Here is a 16900-nt window from a genome sequence, read left to right on the forward strand (position 1 = left end):
GTATGCTGAAGAAAGGATGTATAAAAGCCTGTGTAACTTCCTGCTCTGGGTGCAGGATTTGAGATTCTATTCTCCCTGTACCTTCTTTGAAGGTACAAATAAATTTTTCTGCTTCTCCACCCCGTTGTGATTATTGGGTGATGCATACCGGGCAACGAACTCCTGCTGTTGCTTGCCTCTGGCACTGGGTGCCGGCAACATAGGGATGGGCACTTACATCTTGGCAAACTGAGAGGCACAGGTATAAGGGCCAGACACTAGCATGTAGGCACACAGGGACAGCACAGGCACAAAACACAGAGGACTGGGCACTGGCATGTAGGCACACATAGGCACATGGGGATGGACATTGGCATATTTGCACACACGGATAACACACAAAGACAGGTCCTGGCACACAGGGACAAACACCTGGGCCTGGGGACATGAGAACAAGTAAACAGAATGGAGTCATGCACTGGCAGGCATGAATGAAAGATGTATGTAAATAAAATGAGCCCTTTTCTGAACCTTTTTCAGATTTCATTGGCCAGCATCTGAGAACAGACTGCCTTTAGGGTCTCTCTTTTGTGGACCTTTGACCTTGATTTATGTGAGTGTGAATGCAAAGCAGCAATAGTGATGTCTCTCTCTCCCTGTCTGTCTCTCTTACACACACACTTCTCATGCAGTTCTTTTTACCTCCTCAATCTCCTTCACCTTCACAAAACAAAAAGGTCAAATTTTGCTGCCCTTACTCTGGCAAAATTCCCATTGACTTCAATGGGAATTTTTCCAGTGTTAAGATTGCAGAATTGTGGTCCATTGTGAGCCCTCATGTATCCATCCAGTAAATTTCTAGATCCATTCAGACCATGTCCTTAGTGCTGAGACTCTAAAAGGATGACAGTCATCATGTGGACACCCTCTCACTGAGAACTAGATTAAGACTAGGTTTCACATAGGCCACTGAAAGAGGCAGCAGAAAGGTTAAATTTAAACAAACAGCCTAAAAGTAAAAAGTACTATATCCTTCTACCAAATCCTGGGCCAGTCTCTTTAATAAACCATTTTCATTATATTAAGACCCTTGTGTTTTTTAGTTATTTACTCTTGTACTTGAATGTGATGCTTGCAATACTGTTTATAGTGCAATGAAATTTTCCTTTAAAACCCCACCAATGATTACTGTTGGATGTTGTGCAGTAAAATTACTTGCCCATTTTATATTTGAAAATCCCCACCTTAACATGTATCCTTTTCTACTCTTTCTTCGTTGATAAGAATAACAAATAGTAACAGTTATGTTGGTGTTCAGTTTCTTTCCAGAGAAAATACTACTGAAACTTCCACATCAAAGGGCCTACTTCTGCCCTGGATTTATACATGTACTATATTAGACTTCTTTGTGGTTGTTTGTTAGGCGCTCTTCACTAAGCTATAGCTCAGAGTTACAAAACCTACTTAATTGATACCATCATGTAAACTGATTCAAAGCAGGCTTTGTTTGTTTTTATTTTTTGTTTTGGTAAGAAGGTTCTAAAATTAAAATGCTTTCAGAAAACACTGTTAGGAAAATATGGGGAAATGAACAAACAACTGGTTCAGATATTAGTCTGAACTTAGAGGATCAATAATAGCCTCATGGCTACTTGTTCCTGTTCTCGCTCCCTTTTCTTGCATCAAATAACTGGAAAGAGATCCTAAACCAAATACCCTATCTTCTGCTTGGCCCAATTAAGTCTGTAAGAGAGTTGTTAAGGACATAGGCACAACATCATTTTTGCAATGGTATATTGATAAATTAAAACTATTTTTATCAATATGTTATTTATTAATGTTTTGTGAACAACAAAAATTGTAAAACTCATTTAAAAGGGAAAACAGAAGAACAAAATTAAACATCAGAAATGCAGAGAACAAATTTCTGCAGATATCAGGCCAGGCCAAAATATGTACAGTGTGCTCAAAATAAAGAACGGCTTAAATATTTTTTCTTTGCACTTCCATTGGAAATCTGTCTGAATGCAGCTGTTTCAGCAATGCATTCTGTTGCATGTTGGAACATTACACTGAGACTTAGCCAAATTTTCTTTACAGGCACAAATTGCACCCGAATTTTTGCATCCACAAATGAATTGCGACTACAAATGATGGCAAAACTAACTGCCTGCTTATCAGAAGCAAATTATACAGATAGAAGTTGTACCTACAAAAGGAAAACAAGACTTGAAAATTTAAGCCATATTTGAAAAAAAATAAATTAATTGGTAAAAAAAATACAAAACAACACACAAAAACCTATCTAGGTGTTTATATGGCCTCCATCACTGTAATAGCTGAGCACCAGAAGAGAGAGAAATCATACAAAAATCATTGGCTCAAATTCCTCAACTATGCAGAATTGTCCTCAAAATGAGTGCACATGTATCCTGCATTACTGTGCACCCATATTCTGGCCAGCAGCAACCCAATAAACAGATTATTCCTGTCTTGACATTCACCCTAATTTTGCATGAACAGCCTGCATGGATCTTATGTGTGTTTTGTGATCGTAAACATGCTGACCATGTTCCCTAAACTTTGAGGCCAATTCTGTAATGGTCCATTATAGCTTCTCCCATGGAAGACCTGTGAAGCAGTTGCTCCTTGGGTTTAGATGAGAGCCAGTATGGGGAGTCCAATCATTTCTCTATGGTGCTGGGTATAGGTTTTCTGTGGCCTATATACACATCATCTGCCAGAATTTGTTCCATACTGTGCTCATAACATTGTAATATGAAAGATCTGTAAATGACATTTTATTAAAAAATCTGTAGTTTAAAACAAATACGGTAAACAATCCCCTGGAAAAGAGAGAATGATGATGGCTTCACATAACAATGTATCACAATTTATATCTTGGTCTGTTATCAGGAAAACCAGTACAACACTTACATTTCCAAGTGAAAAAGAATAGAAAAATATATTTATCTGCTTTGTTTGGAAAGATAAGAAATCAGACAAATAATAAAATAAGTGTATAACCATACTCTATGGAAATTTTTGCCAAGCCATTCCAATGATTGATTGGAAGGGTTGACTCAGCATTTTCCAGATAGTGCTCTAAACTGTTGTGTGGAAAGTACAAATTCGATTCCTGGTCATAGTGGGTATCTCTACACAGCCCGTGGGAGTCAGCCTCCTAGCCTAGGGTGATAGACTCGGGGTAGCTGGCTTTCACCAGCACTCTAAAAATAGGTGTATAAACAGTGATTTGAAATTGCAGCTTGGGCTGGAGCACAATCTGTAAAGTCTAGGAGGGGTTGAGTTTCACATTCTGAGGTCCAGACCAAGCTGTCACTTCAACGTGCTGTCTATACATCTGTTTTTAGAGCACCAGAACATGTCCCACTAACCCAAATCTGTCAACCTGGACTGGGAGGATTGTTGCCGCAGCCTGTGTAGACATTCCTCAGGGCCTTAGTACACCTTTCATTGCCCAACAGCAACCTCGACAGGGTATGGCTGATTTAAGACTGGAATTTGGGTTCTTTGTGGAGTCCTGTCTTCCTCGGCTCTCAGGATACCATAGTTGAGGGGTTAAAACCCAGAAATCGGGGGAGATCCTAAAGTTTTCACCAGGATTCTCTTCTAAGAATGGAAAGGCTTCTTCATTCCATCATTGCCCTAAACTGCTGAGTGTATTTAGACAGCTCATCAGCTTGATTTTGAAGTTCCTGTATGGCACCTGTCTTTGGATACTGCACTGCTGCATTTTTGGTGGCAACAGCCAAGTTCTTCAGCAGGCTACAAAACTGGCTGCTGCTGCAGAGGATGTCATTCCGAATATCCTTTTCTTGAGTTTCCTGACAGAGAGAATCCACCAACTTTTGTCCCACCATAATGATCAGTTTGCTCTGTGCTATGAAGACTTCTGGCGGTTGATTATTGCTAAGACTACTGGTAAATACACTAATGGCCTTATGAAGGGCATCAAAATACAGTCTACAATTTTCTGAGAGAGTGATTTTCTTTGCCAAGTCCAGGTTGCTCTGAATATTATGCTTTTTTGAAGGTGGGAAAACCTAAAAAAGGGAAAAGAAAACAAGAAAGACATTCAGTTTGGTAACACAGAGATTGTTTCCTTATCCACTTTATCCTGTATTCTCCTGTAGTTTCAATTAAATAAATTATTCTTCACGTTGCTGCAGCTGATTTGCCGCAGCTCCAAAATTGTCACAGCCTGGAGACCTTTCGTAATTATAAAGCACTATTTCTAGCTTTGGTAGGCCATGAAATATCAGATCTTAAAATGATATGATCCTAATTGTAATCTACCTTTTGCCCACATACTTACACTTCACTTACAACATGATTTTAGTAGTGGATGTCACAAGAACTGTTGGAGTTAAAAATCAATGCTTTAAAAAGGCTGAACACTTGGAATTCTAGTTTTCAAATGCTATAAAGTATTTAGGCCTGATTGTACAGGGTATTGGCTTCACGGGAGTTGTGGGTAATCAGAATTCTGAAAATCAAGGGTTTCATCTCTTATTGTGGCCATTGAGATATTAGCTGGTTCAGTCATACTCAAAATAAAGTGAAAAAGGCAAGACAGTAAATAATGCTATGATTTAAAATTCCAGGCTTTCACGACATGAGGATTAGAAGCACTTCCCTAGACTAGTACAAATGTTTTCAGGACTTGTAAATTGTTCCAAGCACTGGTCCTGGACAAAAGATCAGTAAAAAAAAATCCCTTCATAAAAAATTGATTTTTCCAGTCAAATTCTAGCTTTTTAAAATGTTAGCAAGGTGTAGAAGCCATATATAACTTCAGGGACCGAAAGCCTTTACTAGCAACAATTTTCAAAATCAGAAATACCTTTGTTTTTAAATCTGCATTCTTCTTTGCCATCTCTTTAGCTGAAAGGGTTTTTTTCACCTGTTCCAACCCAGGAGACTTCTGAAAAATGAAAACACTTGAAATGATTTATATATTGTTTCAACATACTACGGGTTTTGTTTCATATAGCGCTATAAGAATTCCTTGTTTTAAAAATTACATGCAGTCAAAATGTTGCTACTGTATAGAATGACACCTGCTGTTAGAAACATAATGTGATCAGCTGTAATTTCTACTACAAAATTTAGGAGCTGACCCTGAAAGGAGTAGTAGCATCGGGCCCATTATCAGTGAACTACTTCCAGCTAATGTCAGTATATGTTACGACAGAGCCATTTGCTGTCTGATATTTGTTCTGTGTACTCTGTTCCCAGAGTAACTTCCAATATTGTTTAAGTCTAGATATTATTTCCTGACATTTGACTGAAATACTTTCCCTCTTTCCGAGTTTTATACTGCTGCCCATAGTATCTGAGTGCCTTCCGAGTAAAAGCAAGAGCTAGAACAATGTTCCTAGTGAGCTTCTTGGACTCTCTGGCATTTCTCCCTTTCTGGGAAAATTACTCAACTGACAAGCACCTGGAAAATTAATAAATAGGTCAGTTAATCTACAGTATGAGATTAAGTTGCTTAGACCATTTGGTTTGTGTGTTAACACCTTTTGTAAATTACCCCTAAACTGCAAAACGTTTGCTAACAAATCACAAACAGGGCAGCTGACATTTCCGGCATCTGGGCACCATAGTTGATGTGCACCGAAAACACAAAATTGTGCCATAACTATTAACGTTGAATATGCTGACACGAAACAAATAGCACCCTAAAGAAACACATTGTTTGAAGCTGGGCTGAAATTTTAGCCCTAAGCATATCTGGGTGGTGAGGTTCAAGATCTGCTCTCTATGAATGGACAAGCCCCACTTCTCTAGTCCTTCTATATTTGACTGGCTGTCATGGTTGTGGCTGCTGTGGCATTCGTAGCCATAGACCTCCCAAAAGCCTGGAGGTAGGCAATCAGGCTAGCAGGTGAAATTGAATATAAACCAAAGCGAGGTTTGTGGTAAAGCAAAGTTAAAATAGAGCAAGTAAACTTACCTGCAAACAACATGAAGCAGAAAATTGGCAGCAAATCATGTTATACTGACCTGTAACTGAACATAATCACAGTCTTCAGTGACATTTTCTCTTGATTTCTCAGAAGAGACTTTATTTTTGTTTGGTTTATCCAAAGTATTTCTTTGGAGTGAATTCAGTTCTATTCTTCTGGGTATTGGGATCGGTTTTGCCATTTTACGGTCTGTATCAATTTTTGGTGACTTCGTCTCTTGTTCCTTGCAATTCTTTTTGAAGAGAAGCTTCCCATTAGCTATGATGATAGAAACAAATCTCTTGATATCATCTGGAATTGTGCGGGCTACCATAACAAACCGATCAAGATCATCTGGGTTATTCTGAGGTTTCTTAATGACCAGAACTTCCAGTGACCAGTTGCAGTTATTTAGTGCTTCCCTTGTTTCTACCAAGATCTGGAATGAGTCTGTAAGAATTTTCAGCTGTGTTGTAATTCTGGTTTGAAGGTTATTGTCAGTGACGCAAGAGGCATTCACCTTGATGGCTTGAGCAAAATCCAAGAATTCTCCCAAAGATTCTTTTATGTGATCAATTGCTCTATGGATTTCCTCAAGGTTTGTCTCCAGGTGTTCCTGGAATCTCCACTTACTGCTTACAAAAATCATCAGACTTGCAACTGAACTGGATACACTGTGCTGCAGCTTGGTCAATGTCTCTATGGCTAAGTCAAGCTCCAATTTAATTTCTTTTGCAGGTTCTTCTGATGATGACATAGAAGAGGACTCAGCAGAAGTGCTTGATGATGTAGATAGGGTGCTGGTTCTATTGTCCACACTGGAAACTGATAATCTGTCTTGTTCTAATTTGGCATCTTTTGACAGCTGTGGAGGAATGTTGTAAGTATGGTTTCCAAAACTACTGTTGTTTTTTTCAGTCCCTTTCCTGTGTTGTAAAGCAGTAGGCAGCACTTTTGGAATATCATAAACATTTTGTTCAGAGTTCTGTTGCTCAACCCTTGGAGTCAGAAAGCTTGGTGGAACATGATAGTTACCGTTTTGCTGCAAAAGTAACATGTTACGTGAGGATGGTACATTATAACGAGGGATGTCAGGAAAGGTTAATTTTCTCTGGGTTGGTGGAACATCATACATTTGTGGATTCACTGATTTGCTTTTGATATTTGTTGGTGGAACATTTTGCAAACTAGAACCATATCTGGCTGGTGGTACATCATACAGCACCTGCTTTTCCAGGGAACGATCGGAAGGATCTTTTTTTAAACCCATTTTTTCAGGTGATACTGGAATATCGTAAGTCCATTCTGACTTCCGAGGATTTGGCAAGGTATTATAATGACCCAAAGATTTTATTTGAGACAAACTTTGTAGTGAAATGTCATGGTCTCTTGTGGTTGTGGGGGGGACATCATACACCTGGAAAGCAGTACACAAGGTTTACAAGCGGCATTTAGAAATATAAGGTCAGATGCAGAGGCATAGGTCAATGAAATCAATGGAGCTATGCCGATTTACACCAGGTGTGGCTCTGGCACCTAGTTCTAATTCTGCTCCCTCTCTGAAATGCACAATCACATTGCAAATAGGAAATATCTAATATTTTGACCAAGTATATTTTTGTCACATCCACAGATGATCAAACTGTAAGGTAATGTTGATCAAGGATAGTATTAGATAGTGCAGTGAACAAGATTTCATGACCCTCTTAACTAGCAGAACTGATTCCAATCTCTTTAATTTCCAGTAGTCATACAAACATATGCACACATGCAAATTAAAAAAAAATGCACAACTGACCACACTAAAATAATTGCACTGTGTTTACATTTTCAAAGGCTTCCTGAGATGCATACAGATCTTATTCAGTGGCATACAATAGCTGCTTGTGTACATCTGACCTCTACAGCTTGAAAAATGATGACTGATTCTGGTGCAATAAGGCCAGTAGTAAGAATAATATACACTTTGGGCCAGATGGTGCTTTGCTGCTTCACAAGGGTGGTGGGGAGGGAGTTCAAGATGCAACTGGAGTGTGCAGTCGCTGGGCACAATTGCAGCGTTTGTGATTTGCCAAGGTTTCCAGGGGTGCAAGACACCCTCAAAAGTGGCAAGGAAGAGGTGGGTCCCTGACTTTCCCCCCTTCATTGGACCATGTAGCTGGCCAGATATACAAGGTGTGGGCAAGCTGCACCTCTAATGGCTCCCCTGAACAATGGGATGCTCACTGAGGCACAATCCCTCCCAGAGTTTAAGCTGGGGTGTGGCGCTTAATACTACATCCAAAGCAGGCCAGTCCATGCATCACGACTGAGCCTACAGTTTTCACTTTTCACCCAAGGATCTCAAAATGCTTTACAAATACTGGTGAAGTCTCACCACATCCCCATGAGGTGTAGGTATTATGTATTTCAAATTGTAAGTTCTTTGGGACATGGATCTCATTATCTATTTGGCTATCCTTGTAAAGCTCCCAGCACACTTTTTGGCATGATACAATTATTATTATTAATAATATAATTCCTATTTTTAAGTGGATACACTGTGATATGCATAGATTAGGTGTCTTGCCCAAGGTTGTGCAGTGAGTCATTGGCAGAGCTGGATACAGTCATGTCGACTAGCTGTAACCACTAGACCACACTCTCATTTTACAATACAATGCAAGTTATTCGATTCTGTTTCAAGGTTACAAACATGCAGATATTCAAGAATATAAGAATCTGACATCACTTTTACTTACCAAATAGTTTCTTGAGTCACCTTTTTTGGTGACAATGTCACTTTAAATACAGTAAGCAAACAAATACAATGATAGTTCCATCTTCAGCAGGTATCCAGTATAACTAGTCTCATTTCTTACTTTAAACTTACTTAATATTAAAAGTAAGAAATCCACCAAATGTGATCTAGTTTAAATTACTATAAAATGGATGCACAACTGGCTGAAAAAACACACTAAAAGAATAGTTATCAATGGATCAATGGTTCACTGTGAAACAGGAAGGACATATCTATTGGGGTTCTGTGGGAGTCTGTTTTGGGTCAAGTACTATTCAACATTTTAATTAATGACTTGGATAATGGAGGTTTCAGAGTAGCAGCCGTGTTAGTCTGTATCCGCAAAAAGACAAGGAGGACTTGTGGCAATTTAGAAACTAACAAATTTATTTGAGCATAAGCTTTCGTGAGCTACAGCTCAGTGGAGAATACACTTATAAATTTCCAGATTACATCAAGACAGGAGGTGTTGCAAGTACTTTGGAGGACAGGTTTAGAATTCAAAATGATCTTGACAAATCAGAGAATTGATCTGAAATCTATAAGATTAAATTCAATACAAGAAAATGCAAAGTGCACTTAAGAAAAAAAAGCACAAATACAAAAATGGGAAATACAAAAACGGCTAGGTAATACTACTGTAGAGGAGGCTTTGGGGAGAGGGTTATAGTGGATCACAAATTGAATGTGAGTCAGCAATGTAATGGAGGTGCAAAAAAGGCTAATACTCTAGGGTGTATTAAAGGAGCATTGTATGTAAGACTTGGGAGGTAACTGTCATGCTGTACTCTACTGGAGTACTGTGTCCAGTTTGGGGCACCACCCATTAAGAAAGATGTGGACAAAATGGAGAAAGTCCAGAGGAGAGAAACAAAAATGATAAAACGTTTAGAAAACCTGATCTACGGAAAAGTTTAAAAAATGGGTATGTTTAGACTTGAGGAGAAGAAGACCAAGGGGGGATATGTTAAGGGCTGTTATAAAGAGGACCGTGATCAACTGTTCTCCATGTCCTCCAAAGGTAGGAAAAGAAATAATGGGCTTACTCTGTAGCAAGGGAGATTTAGGTTAGATATTAGGAAAAACTTTTCAACTATAAGGACAGTTAAGTTCTGGGTTAGGTTACCAAGGGAGTTTGTGGAATCTCCATCACTGGAGTTTTTTAAGAACAGGTTAGACAAACACCTGTCAGGGATCATCTTGGACAGGTGCACTTGACCCTGTCTCAGCACAGGGGGAGGGACTAGATACCCCTCAAGGTCCCTTCCAGTCCTACATTTCTATGGTTCTATGATATTAAAGAAATGTAACATTGACGTAGTGCTGTTTTTATGTTTATTCTTCTTGGCAGATTGATGGCACTTAACTATTGTGCTGGTGCTCCACCTCACATCAGAGGCATATACAGCATATTAGTATAACCATACACCCTTTCATGTGTTCTGCTGTATGAGTGTGAAAGTATTAATGAAAGATTATTCTCTGCCATTCAGTGAGTAACACTTACACTGCCCACTGGAGAGTCTTGCTGGACATGGATTTTTGCCTTTTCTGGGCTGGATGGGATGTCATAAAGCTGTTGCTGCTCTTCCTGGATATATTCTTTGAAGAGGATCGGCATAGAGCCCTTTCTGGCTGTGGGTGGAGTGGCACACCTCTAATAAAATACAAAAGTAAGGTTGACTTAAATACTGTTTATCACTGCACCAACTTGAAGACTTAGGGTCATAACTGCCTTAAGTTCATGCAAGTATTCTGTGTGTGTACTCAGAGCAGGATCCAGTTCTTAGAATCTACAGAACTGTTGAATAATATCATAATGCTGTAGGGAGGGGAGATGGGCACTAGGTGGCGCAGTAGGATGTTACAGTTAATTCTTGAGGATTTGGATCCAGATATATTATTTTAAAAAATGTATCAAATTTAAAAGAGAATCAGATTCTTATTGGGTTTTTTTAACTTTCATATAGAATTCTCTACCAATCTTTATAGCAGAGTTCAAACAATAAATGAATAAAAAAGTTATAATTTACTTTTAAATTTTATAACACCGTTGCATATGATAAGGACTCAGAAGTCCTGAATTCCAGTCCTACTTGATGGACATATTCAGTGACATGACAGGACTCACCTGAGTGAATAGGGCTATTCGGTGTTGTGGTGATGGAACATCATAAACCTCACTTTTTATACATGGTATGGAGGCCCGAGATGGTGTGGGAAGAGTAAACTGGTGCTTGAGGGGGAAAAAAGAAGAACGTAATGAGAAAGTTGAAGTGATCTTAGGGCATCTTTGAGAATGTGATGAGTCTCATGGCCATTGCTGGAAGAATTCCTTTTGGGGTGTTAATTAAAAAGCTTCTGTCAAATATTCACTGGCCCTAAACTTGAAAACTGCTCACTGTCTGCCTATTAAACAGACAGGGTTTATTTTTCCTATAATTCCCCTTTACTAGTATTTCCACTCTATTTCAGAGATGAATTATTGCCAGATTAAAGGCCTCACATATATATATTGCCTCACATATAGCCCAGGAAATATAAAAGATGTGTAGTGAATCAGTCCTGATCCAGGTACCAACTAGATCTTTTGGCTCCCAAAAAGTAAAACTGAAAAGAGATCCATGGGGTTTCTACTCCAGCTTTCCTATGGGTACAGGAACATAAGAACATAAAAACGGCCTTACTGGGTCAGACCAATGGTCCATCTAGCCCGTATCTTGCCTTCCGACAGTGGCCAGTGCCAGGTGCCCCAGAGGGAATGAACAGAACAGGTGATCATCAAGAGATCCATTCCCTGTCGCCCATTCCCAGCTTCTGGCAAACAGAGGGTAGGGACGCTTCAGAGCATGGTTTTCAAGTGAGAGGAGATTATAGTGGGCGGTAGCACCAGTATTTTTAAAGTATGTGGTGCTGTAAAGGAGGTTGGACTTCTCTCAGAAGGAGCAAACCTGTTGTTCTCACCTCTTCCTCTGGTCCTGTCCAACTCCTAGAGCACATGAGTCTGATGGGGGAGCTCTAATGCATAGACCTGTTACAGATTTATTTCATTGTTTGCTTGAAACGTTGTTTTAAGAGGCATAAGAATGAAAATACCGCCATGACGGGAGGCTGTGGATATGTTTAGTTAAAATGCTATCAGAGTGCAAATAGATATGAACACTGGGAAAAGGATTTTTCACCCACTCCAAAACCACCCTGAATTTTGTCTATTCAGCAATGAGACGCCCTTGAAACTGCACAGTGGGTCTATAAATCACAGAATCATAGAACATCAGGGTCGGAAGGGACCTCAGGAGGTCATCTAGTCCAACCCCCTGCTCAAAGCAGGGCCAATCCCCAACTAAATCATCCCAGCCAGGGCTTTCTCAAGCCTGACCTTAAAAACCTCTAAGGAAGAAGATTCCACCACCTCCTTAGGTAACCAATTCCAGCACTTTACTACCCTCCTAGTGAAAAAGTTTTTCCTAATATCCAACCTAAACCTCCCCCACTGCAACTTGAGACCATTACTCCTTGTTCTGTCATCTGCTACCACTGAGAACAGTCTAGATCCATCTTCTTTGGAACCCCCTTTCAGGTAGTTGAAAGCAGCTATAAAATCCCCCCTCATTCTTCTCTTCTGCAGACTAAACAATCCCAGTTCCCTCAGCCTCTCCTCAGAAGTTATGCGCTCCAGCCCCCTAATAATTTTTGTTGCCCTCCGCTGGACGTTTTCCAATTTTTCCACATCCTTCTTGTAGTGTGGGGCCCAAAACCGGTCATAGTACTCCAGATGAGGCCTCACCAAAGCCGGATAGAGGGGAATGATCACGTCCCTCGATCTGCTGGCAATGCTTCTACTTATACAGCCCAAAATGCCGTTAGCCTTCTTGGCAACAAGGGCACACTGTTGACTCATATCCAGCTTCTCGTCCACTGTATCCCCTAGGTGCTTTTCTGCAGAACTGCTATCTAGCCACTTGGTCTCTAGTCTGTAGCAGTGCATGGGATTCTTCCATCCTAAATGCAGAACTCTGCACTTGTCCTTGTTGAACCTCATCAGATTTCTTTTGGCCCAATCCTCTAATTTGTCTAGGTCCCTCTGTATCCTATCCCTACCCTCCGGCGTATCTACCACTCCTCCCAGTTTAGTGTCATCTGCAAACATGCTGAGGGTGCAGTCCACACCATTCTCCAGATCATTAATGAAGATATTGAACAAAACCGGCCCCAGGACCGACCCCTGGGGCACTCTGCTTGATACCGGCTGCCAACTAGACATGGAGCCATTGATCACTACCCGTTGAGGCAGACGATCTAGCTAGCTTTCTATCCACCTTATAGTCCATTCATCCAGCCCATACTTCTTTAACTTGCTGGCAAGAATACTGTGGGAGACCATATCAAAAGGTTTGCTAAAGCCAAGGAATAACACGTCCACTGCTTTCCCCTCATCCACAGAGCCAGTTATCTCATCACAGAAGGCAATTAGGTTAGTCAGGCATAAACCATTGCAACACCAAATTTGTGACCTGAAGGAGCTTCTACTGAAGCTTTATGTTGCAATAACCCATTTAAAAGTGAGAGGCAGTGTTCTCCACCACATCAAACTGTCACACCCACCAAATTCAGAGCAATGTGGTGGAAGGACATATTATGTGGAAGAAGGACAAGGCCTCAGCTTTTTATCTGCCTGTTACATGTTTGAGAAAGGCCTGGCTGACTAGTTTCTTGTAAGGAAAGGAAATAAATAAGTGAACGTGAATTCTGTTATTATTTTGCAAAAGAAGCCATTTCTCTTACAGGTTTCAGAGTAACAGCCATGTTAGTCTGTATTCGCAAAAAGAAAAGGAGTACTTGTGGCACCTTAGAGACTAACCAATTTATTTGAGCATGAGCTTTCGTGAGCTACAGCTCACTTCGAAAGCTCATGCTCAAATAAATTGGTTAGTCTCTAAGGTGCCACAAGTACTCCATTTCTCTTACAAACCATCTACACTGACAGAACTGTAAGAGAACAGGCTTTATTTTTCTGCGCAGAGCAGGTAAGAAGGTAAGTAGAGTCCAGCTAAAAGGTTCTGGTTTGGCCCAAATCTACTTTCAGATACAGACAATCTTATTTGGTTGGTAGTAAAATGTGAATCAGTGAATATCATACCCTATTACCCGATTTGCTACAGAAAAGAAATCGCTTTGTATATTTTCAGAGTCAAGCAAGCTAAGACAACAGATGGCTGAAATTTTTATTGGATAAGAAGTAAAAAAAAAATTACAATCTTTAAAGTGTAGGTGGAGCATGCACACAGGGTTTTTCAGAGGGGTTTATTTTTTTCAGTCAGAGTCCCTCAAAGACTGAGTAGCTTCACCCAGCTGCTCAGAGAACAGCTGAACATGTCAGAAGATATGCCAGTTGTCCCATACCATCTACATGGGGTAATCTAGGATACTTCAATTTGTACTGCTGTACTCAGATGGGCTGTCTACCTCTACACCTTTAAATGCATGTGTACATGTCGCTGTTGACTCCTGTGGTACAATTGTTCTTTTAGTAGCAACTGTGATGTAGCTCAGGCAAACCTGAAAGTGTAAATATTAGAAACATCTTAACGATTTTAAAGTGTTTTTTCTTTCCTTGTGGCACCTTAGAGACTAACCAATTTATTTGAGCATAAGCTTTCATGAGCTACAGCTCACTTCATCAGATGCAGTATGTAGTTCACGAAAAGCTTATGCTCAAATAAATTGGTTAGTCTCTAAGGTGCCACAAGTCCTCCTGTTCTTTTTGCGAATACAGACTAACACGGCTGCTACTCTGAAACTTTTCTTTCCCTGTTAAAGGAAACAGCTATAGCTGAACAAGGTAGAGTCAACATATAACAGCTTAGCAGGTATCACAGGGCAGCAGTATAGATAGATAGATAGATAGATAGATAGATAGATAGATAGATAGATAGATAGATAGATAGATAGCAAAGCCATGTAACTCTCAGCTTGTGCTCCTAATTCAATGGAAAATGGGTATGTGACAATTTCAGGGCCTGATTTTTTTAAAAGTTGGGGGCACAACTGCATATGCAAAATGTTCGTGCACTGTCATGCCCAGTGTGTATACGCCTTTTTTGCAAGTAGGTGCATAGATCAGGTCATTGCCTGTGCAGAAGGCTAACTATGTTCCCTTGAACATTCAGTTACACGCTTTGATTGTGCAATTATGGTAATCACACATGAAAACTGGGAATGCAATTTTGAAAAAATGGACCTCAATCTCCACAGATACACTAAGTTCCCTTGGTTTTTCAGCATCTGTTCACCAGGTAATACATAGAGCAACACTGTTGTCATGGTATCCTTCCTTTTGATGCAAAGGTAGGAAAAATGGCTAAAGGAGGTAAATGGAGCAACATGAGATGGCTCAGAGTAAATGATTAGATGAATCGTCTGCATCCTTTATAGACTGACTTAATATTTAAGTCTCTGCCTTAGATCATTTAACCTTTGTATCATAAGTTTCATTTAGGGGATGGTTAATGTGAAGCTCCCATACCCAAGGCCCCATGAGTCTGTGAGACAAAACATAAAGTAAAATAAACTGTAGTGAACTTCACTGATAAATTCCTGCTATTACTGCTCATTTTTCATTAGGAAGGCCTCCGAGGCAATTCTTTGTTACAGGGATGGCTGTTTTCAACTGCTTATGTTAGGGCACTCAATTCACATTTAATAAAAATAATACTTAGTACTTATACGGGCTGTTGGAGTGCCCGAGTATTGATGGGATCACCCAAATGTGAACTGGGTAATCATGCATCCAAGCCTAAAGAAAGGCGAGCAGAGAAAGAGAGGGTCTCTCACTGAGAAGCTGAAACAAGGGAGCAGTTTTGAAGTGACTCCTGAAATGGATAGGGACTCAATGGAGCTATCTGGAGAAGGAGGTGACCTGGTGCATGAGGCGACCGGCAGCAGCATTCTGCACTTATTGAAGAAATGGGAGGTGAAGAGACTAAAGGGAAGAGAGTTGCAGCAAGAGAAGATGATAGTCTGGCTGAGAAGTTCTATAACCACATTGCTACAAATTATCTTCTATAAGTGTCAAAACCAAAGGAATATGTGTCTGTGCCTCAACCACTAACGGATGAAGCTCTGGAATTTTATAGCTTAAGGAATTTTAGCATGTGTTTGTAGGAACCTTAAATTGCTATATTCCACCCAAAGCAGTTATTATATTCCTCTTCACTTCCTGTCCTAAATGATTGGGCAGTTATATAGCTGCCACTTACTGTCACGGAGGTGGCTGTTTTTCAGTGGGGGGTGATGTGATTCCAGAGATGACGATATGTGTTTTATGGGAATATTTCCAATAGAATAACAGTATTTATTCAAGTAGCCTAAACAAAGCATTGTTTACTTGGCTGACTTCACTGCAACTTTCAACTGAAATTCTCAAGTCCTTAGGAGTCTGCTGAAAAAGTAAAAACCATCAGGCTTCCCTTCCCCTCTCACTGGTATTTTCCAACACTTGAAACCTTAACACTTGCTTATATTCTTACCTGATTGGTTAGGCTTTGGATCTTTTCACTGAATAATTGTGCAGCTAAAGCTGGCACTTGATATATTTCTTGAGTAGGTGGAGAAGAAACAGAAGAAGGAAGTGGCTTAATCCAACTGTCCATCCGTTCATACGTAGGTGACAACGTGGAAGACTTGGGAGCTGATGGAACCTGGTAGATATTTTGTTGACTGATGGGCAATTCCTGAGAATCAGGCTCAGAGGAGGGAGACAACGTTCCTTCCTGGGAACCAGCAAGGAGTTGGAGGCGATTAGCAGGAGCCAGACCTTGTCTTCCATGGAGGGAACATTTCCACCATCCTTCACTCTCTAAAACATTCTGCTCAAGAACCGTTAGGATGTCTCCTTTGCGGAAGGCTAACTCATCTGAACACTCAGCCTTGTTGTCATATAATGCTTTTGCCAAGGTACTCTAGAGAGGAAAAACAAATAAAAAAGAACACATGCAGTAATATTTGCACTGCTTGTATTATTCAGAAGTGTTATATGGAGCTACCAGATTAACATTTCTCAGCACCTAAATTCATGCAAATTCAAAACTGCTAATATTTATTCCTAGGATCAGTTCTCAAGGCATTGGTTTTACGAAGTTAAACCTTTTGAACATATGCCTGCCAT

General features: G+C 40.1%; 1 protein-coding gene across 2 annotated transcripts in view; it reads right to left on the reverse strand.

Annotated features, from left to right (window-relative positions):
- Positions 1-623: 623 nt before the first annotated feature.
- CASS4 (Cas scaffold protein family member 4) overlaps positions 624-16900 on the reverse strand; it is a 35305-nt gene continuing 19028 nt past the window's right edge. For both annotated transcript variants that reach the window (XM_073309302.1, XM_073309303.1), the window contains exons 2-7: positions 16263-16694; positions 10865-10969; positions 10241-10390; positions 6013-7371; positions 4847-4927; positions 624-4046 (exon numbers count right to left, since the gene is read on the reverse strand). In XM_073309302.1, coding sequence (XP_073165403.1) covers positions 3633-4046; positions 4847-4927; positions 6013-7371; positions 10241-10390; positions 10865-10969; positions 16263-16694 — 2541 coding nt within the window. In that variant the 3' untranslated portion in view covers positions 624-3632. The remainder of the gene's footprint in view (positions 4047-4846; positions 4928-6012; positions 7372-10240; positions 10391-10864; positions 10970-16262; positions 16695-16900) is intronic.

Source organism: Lepidochelys kempii, chromosome 13 (genome assembly GCF_965140265.1).
Source record: "Lepidochelys kempii isolate rLepKem1 chromosome 13, rLepKem1.hap2, whole genome shotgun sequence".
Classification (NCBI taxonomy): Eukaryota; Metazoa; Chordata; order Testudines; family Cheloniidae; genus Lepidochelys; species Lepidochelys kempii.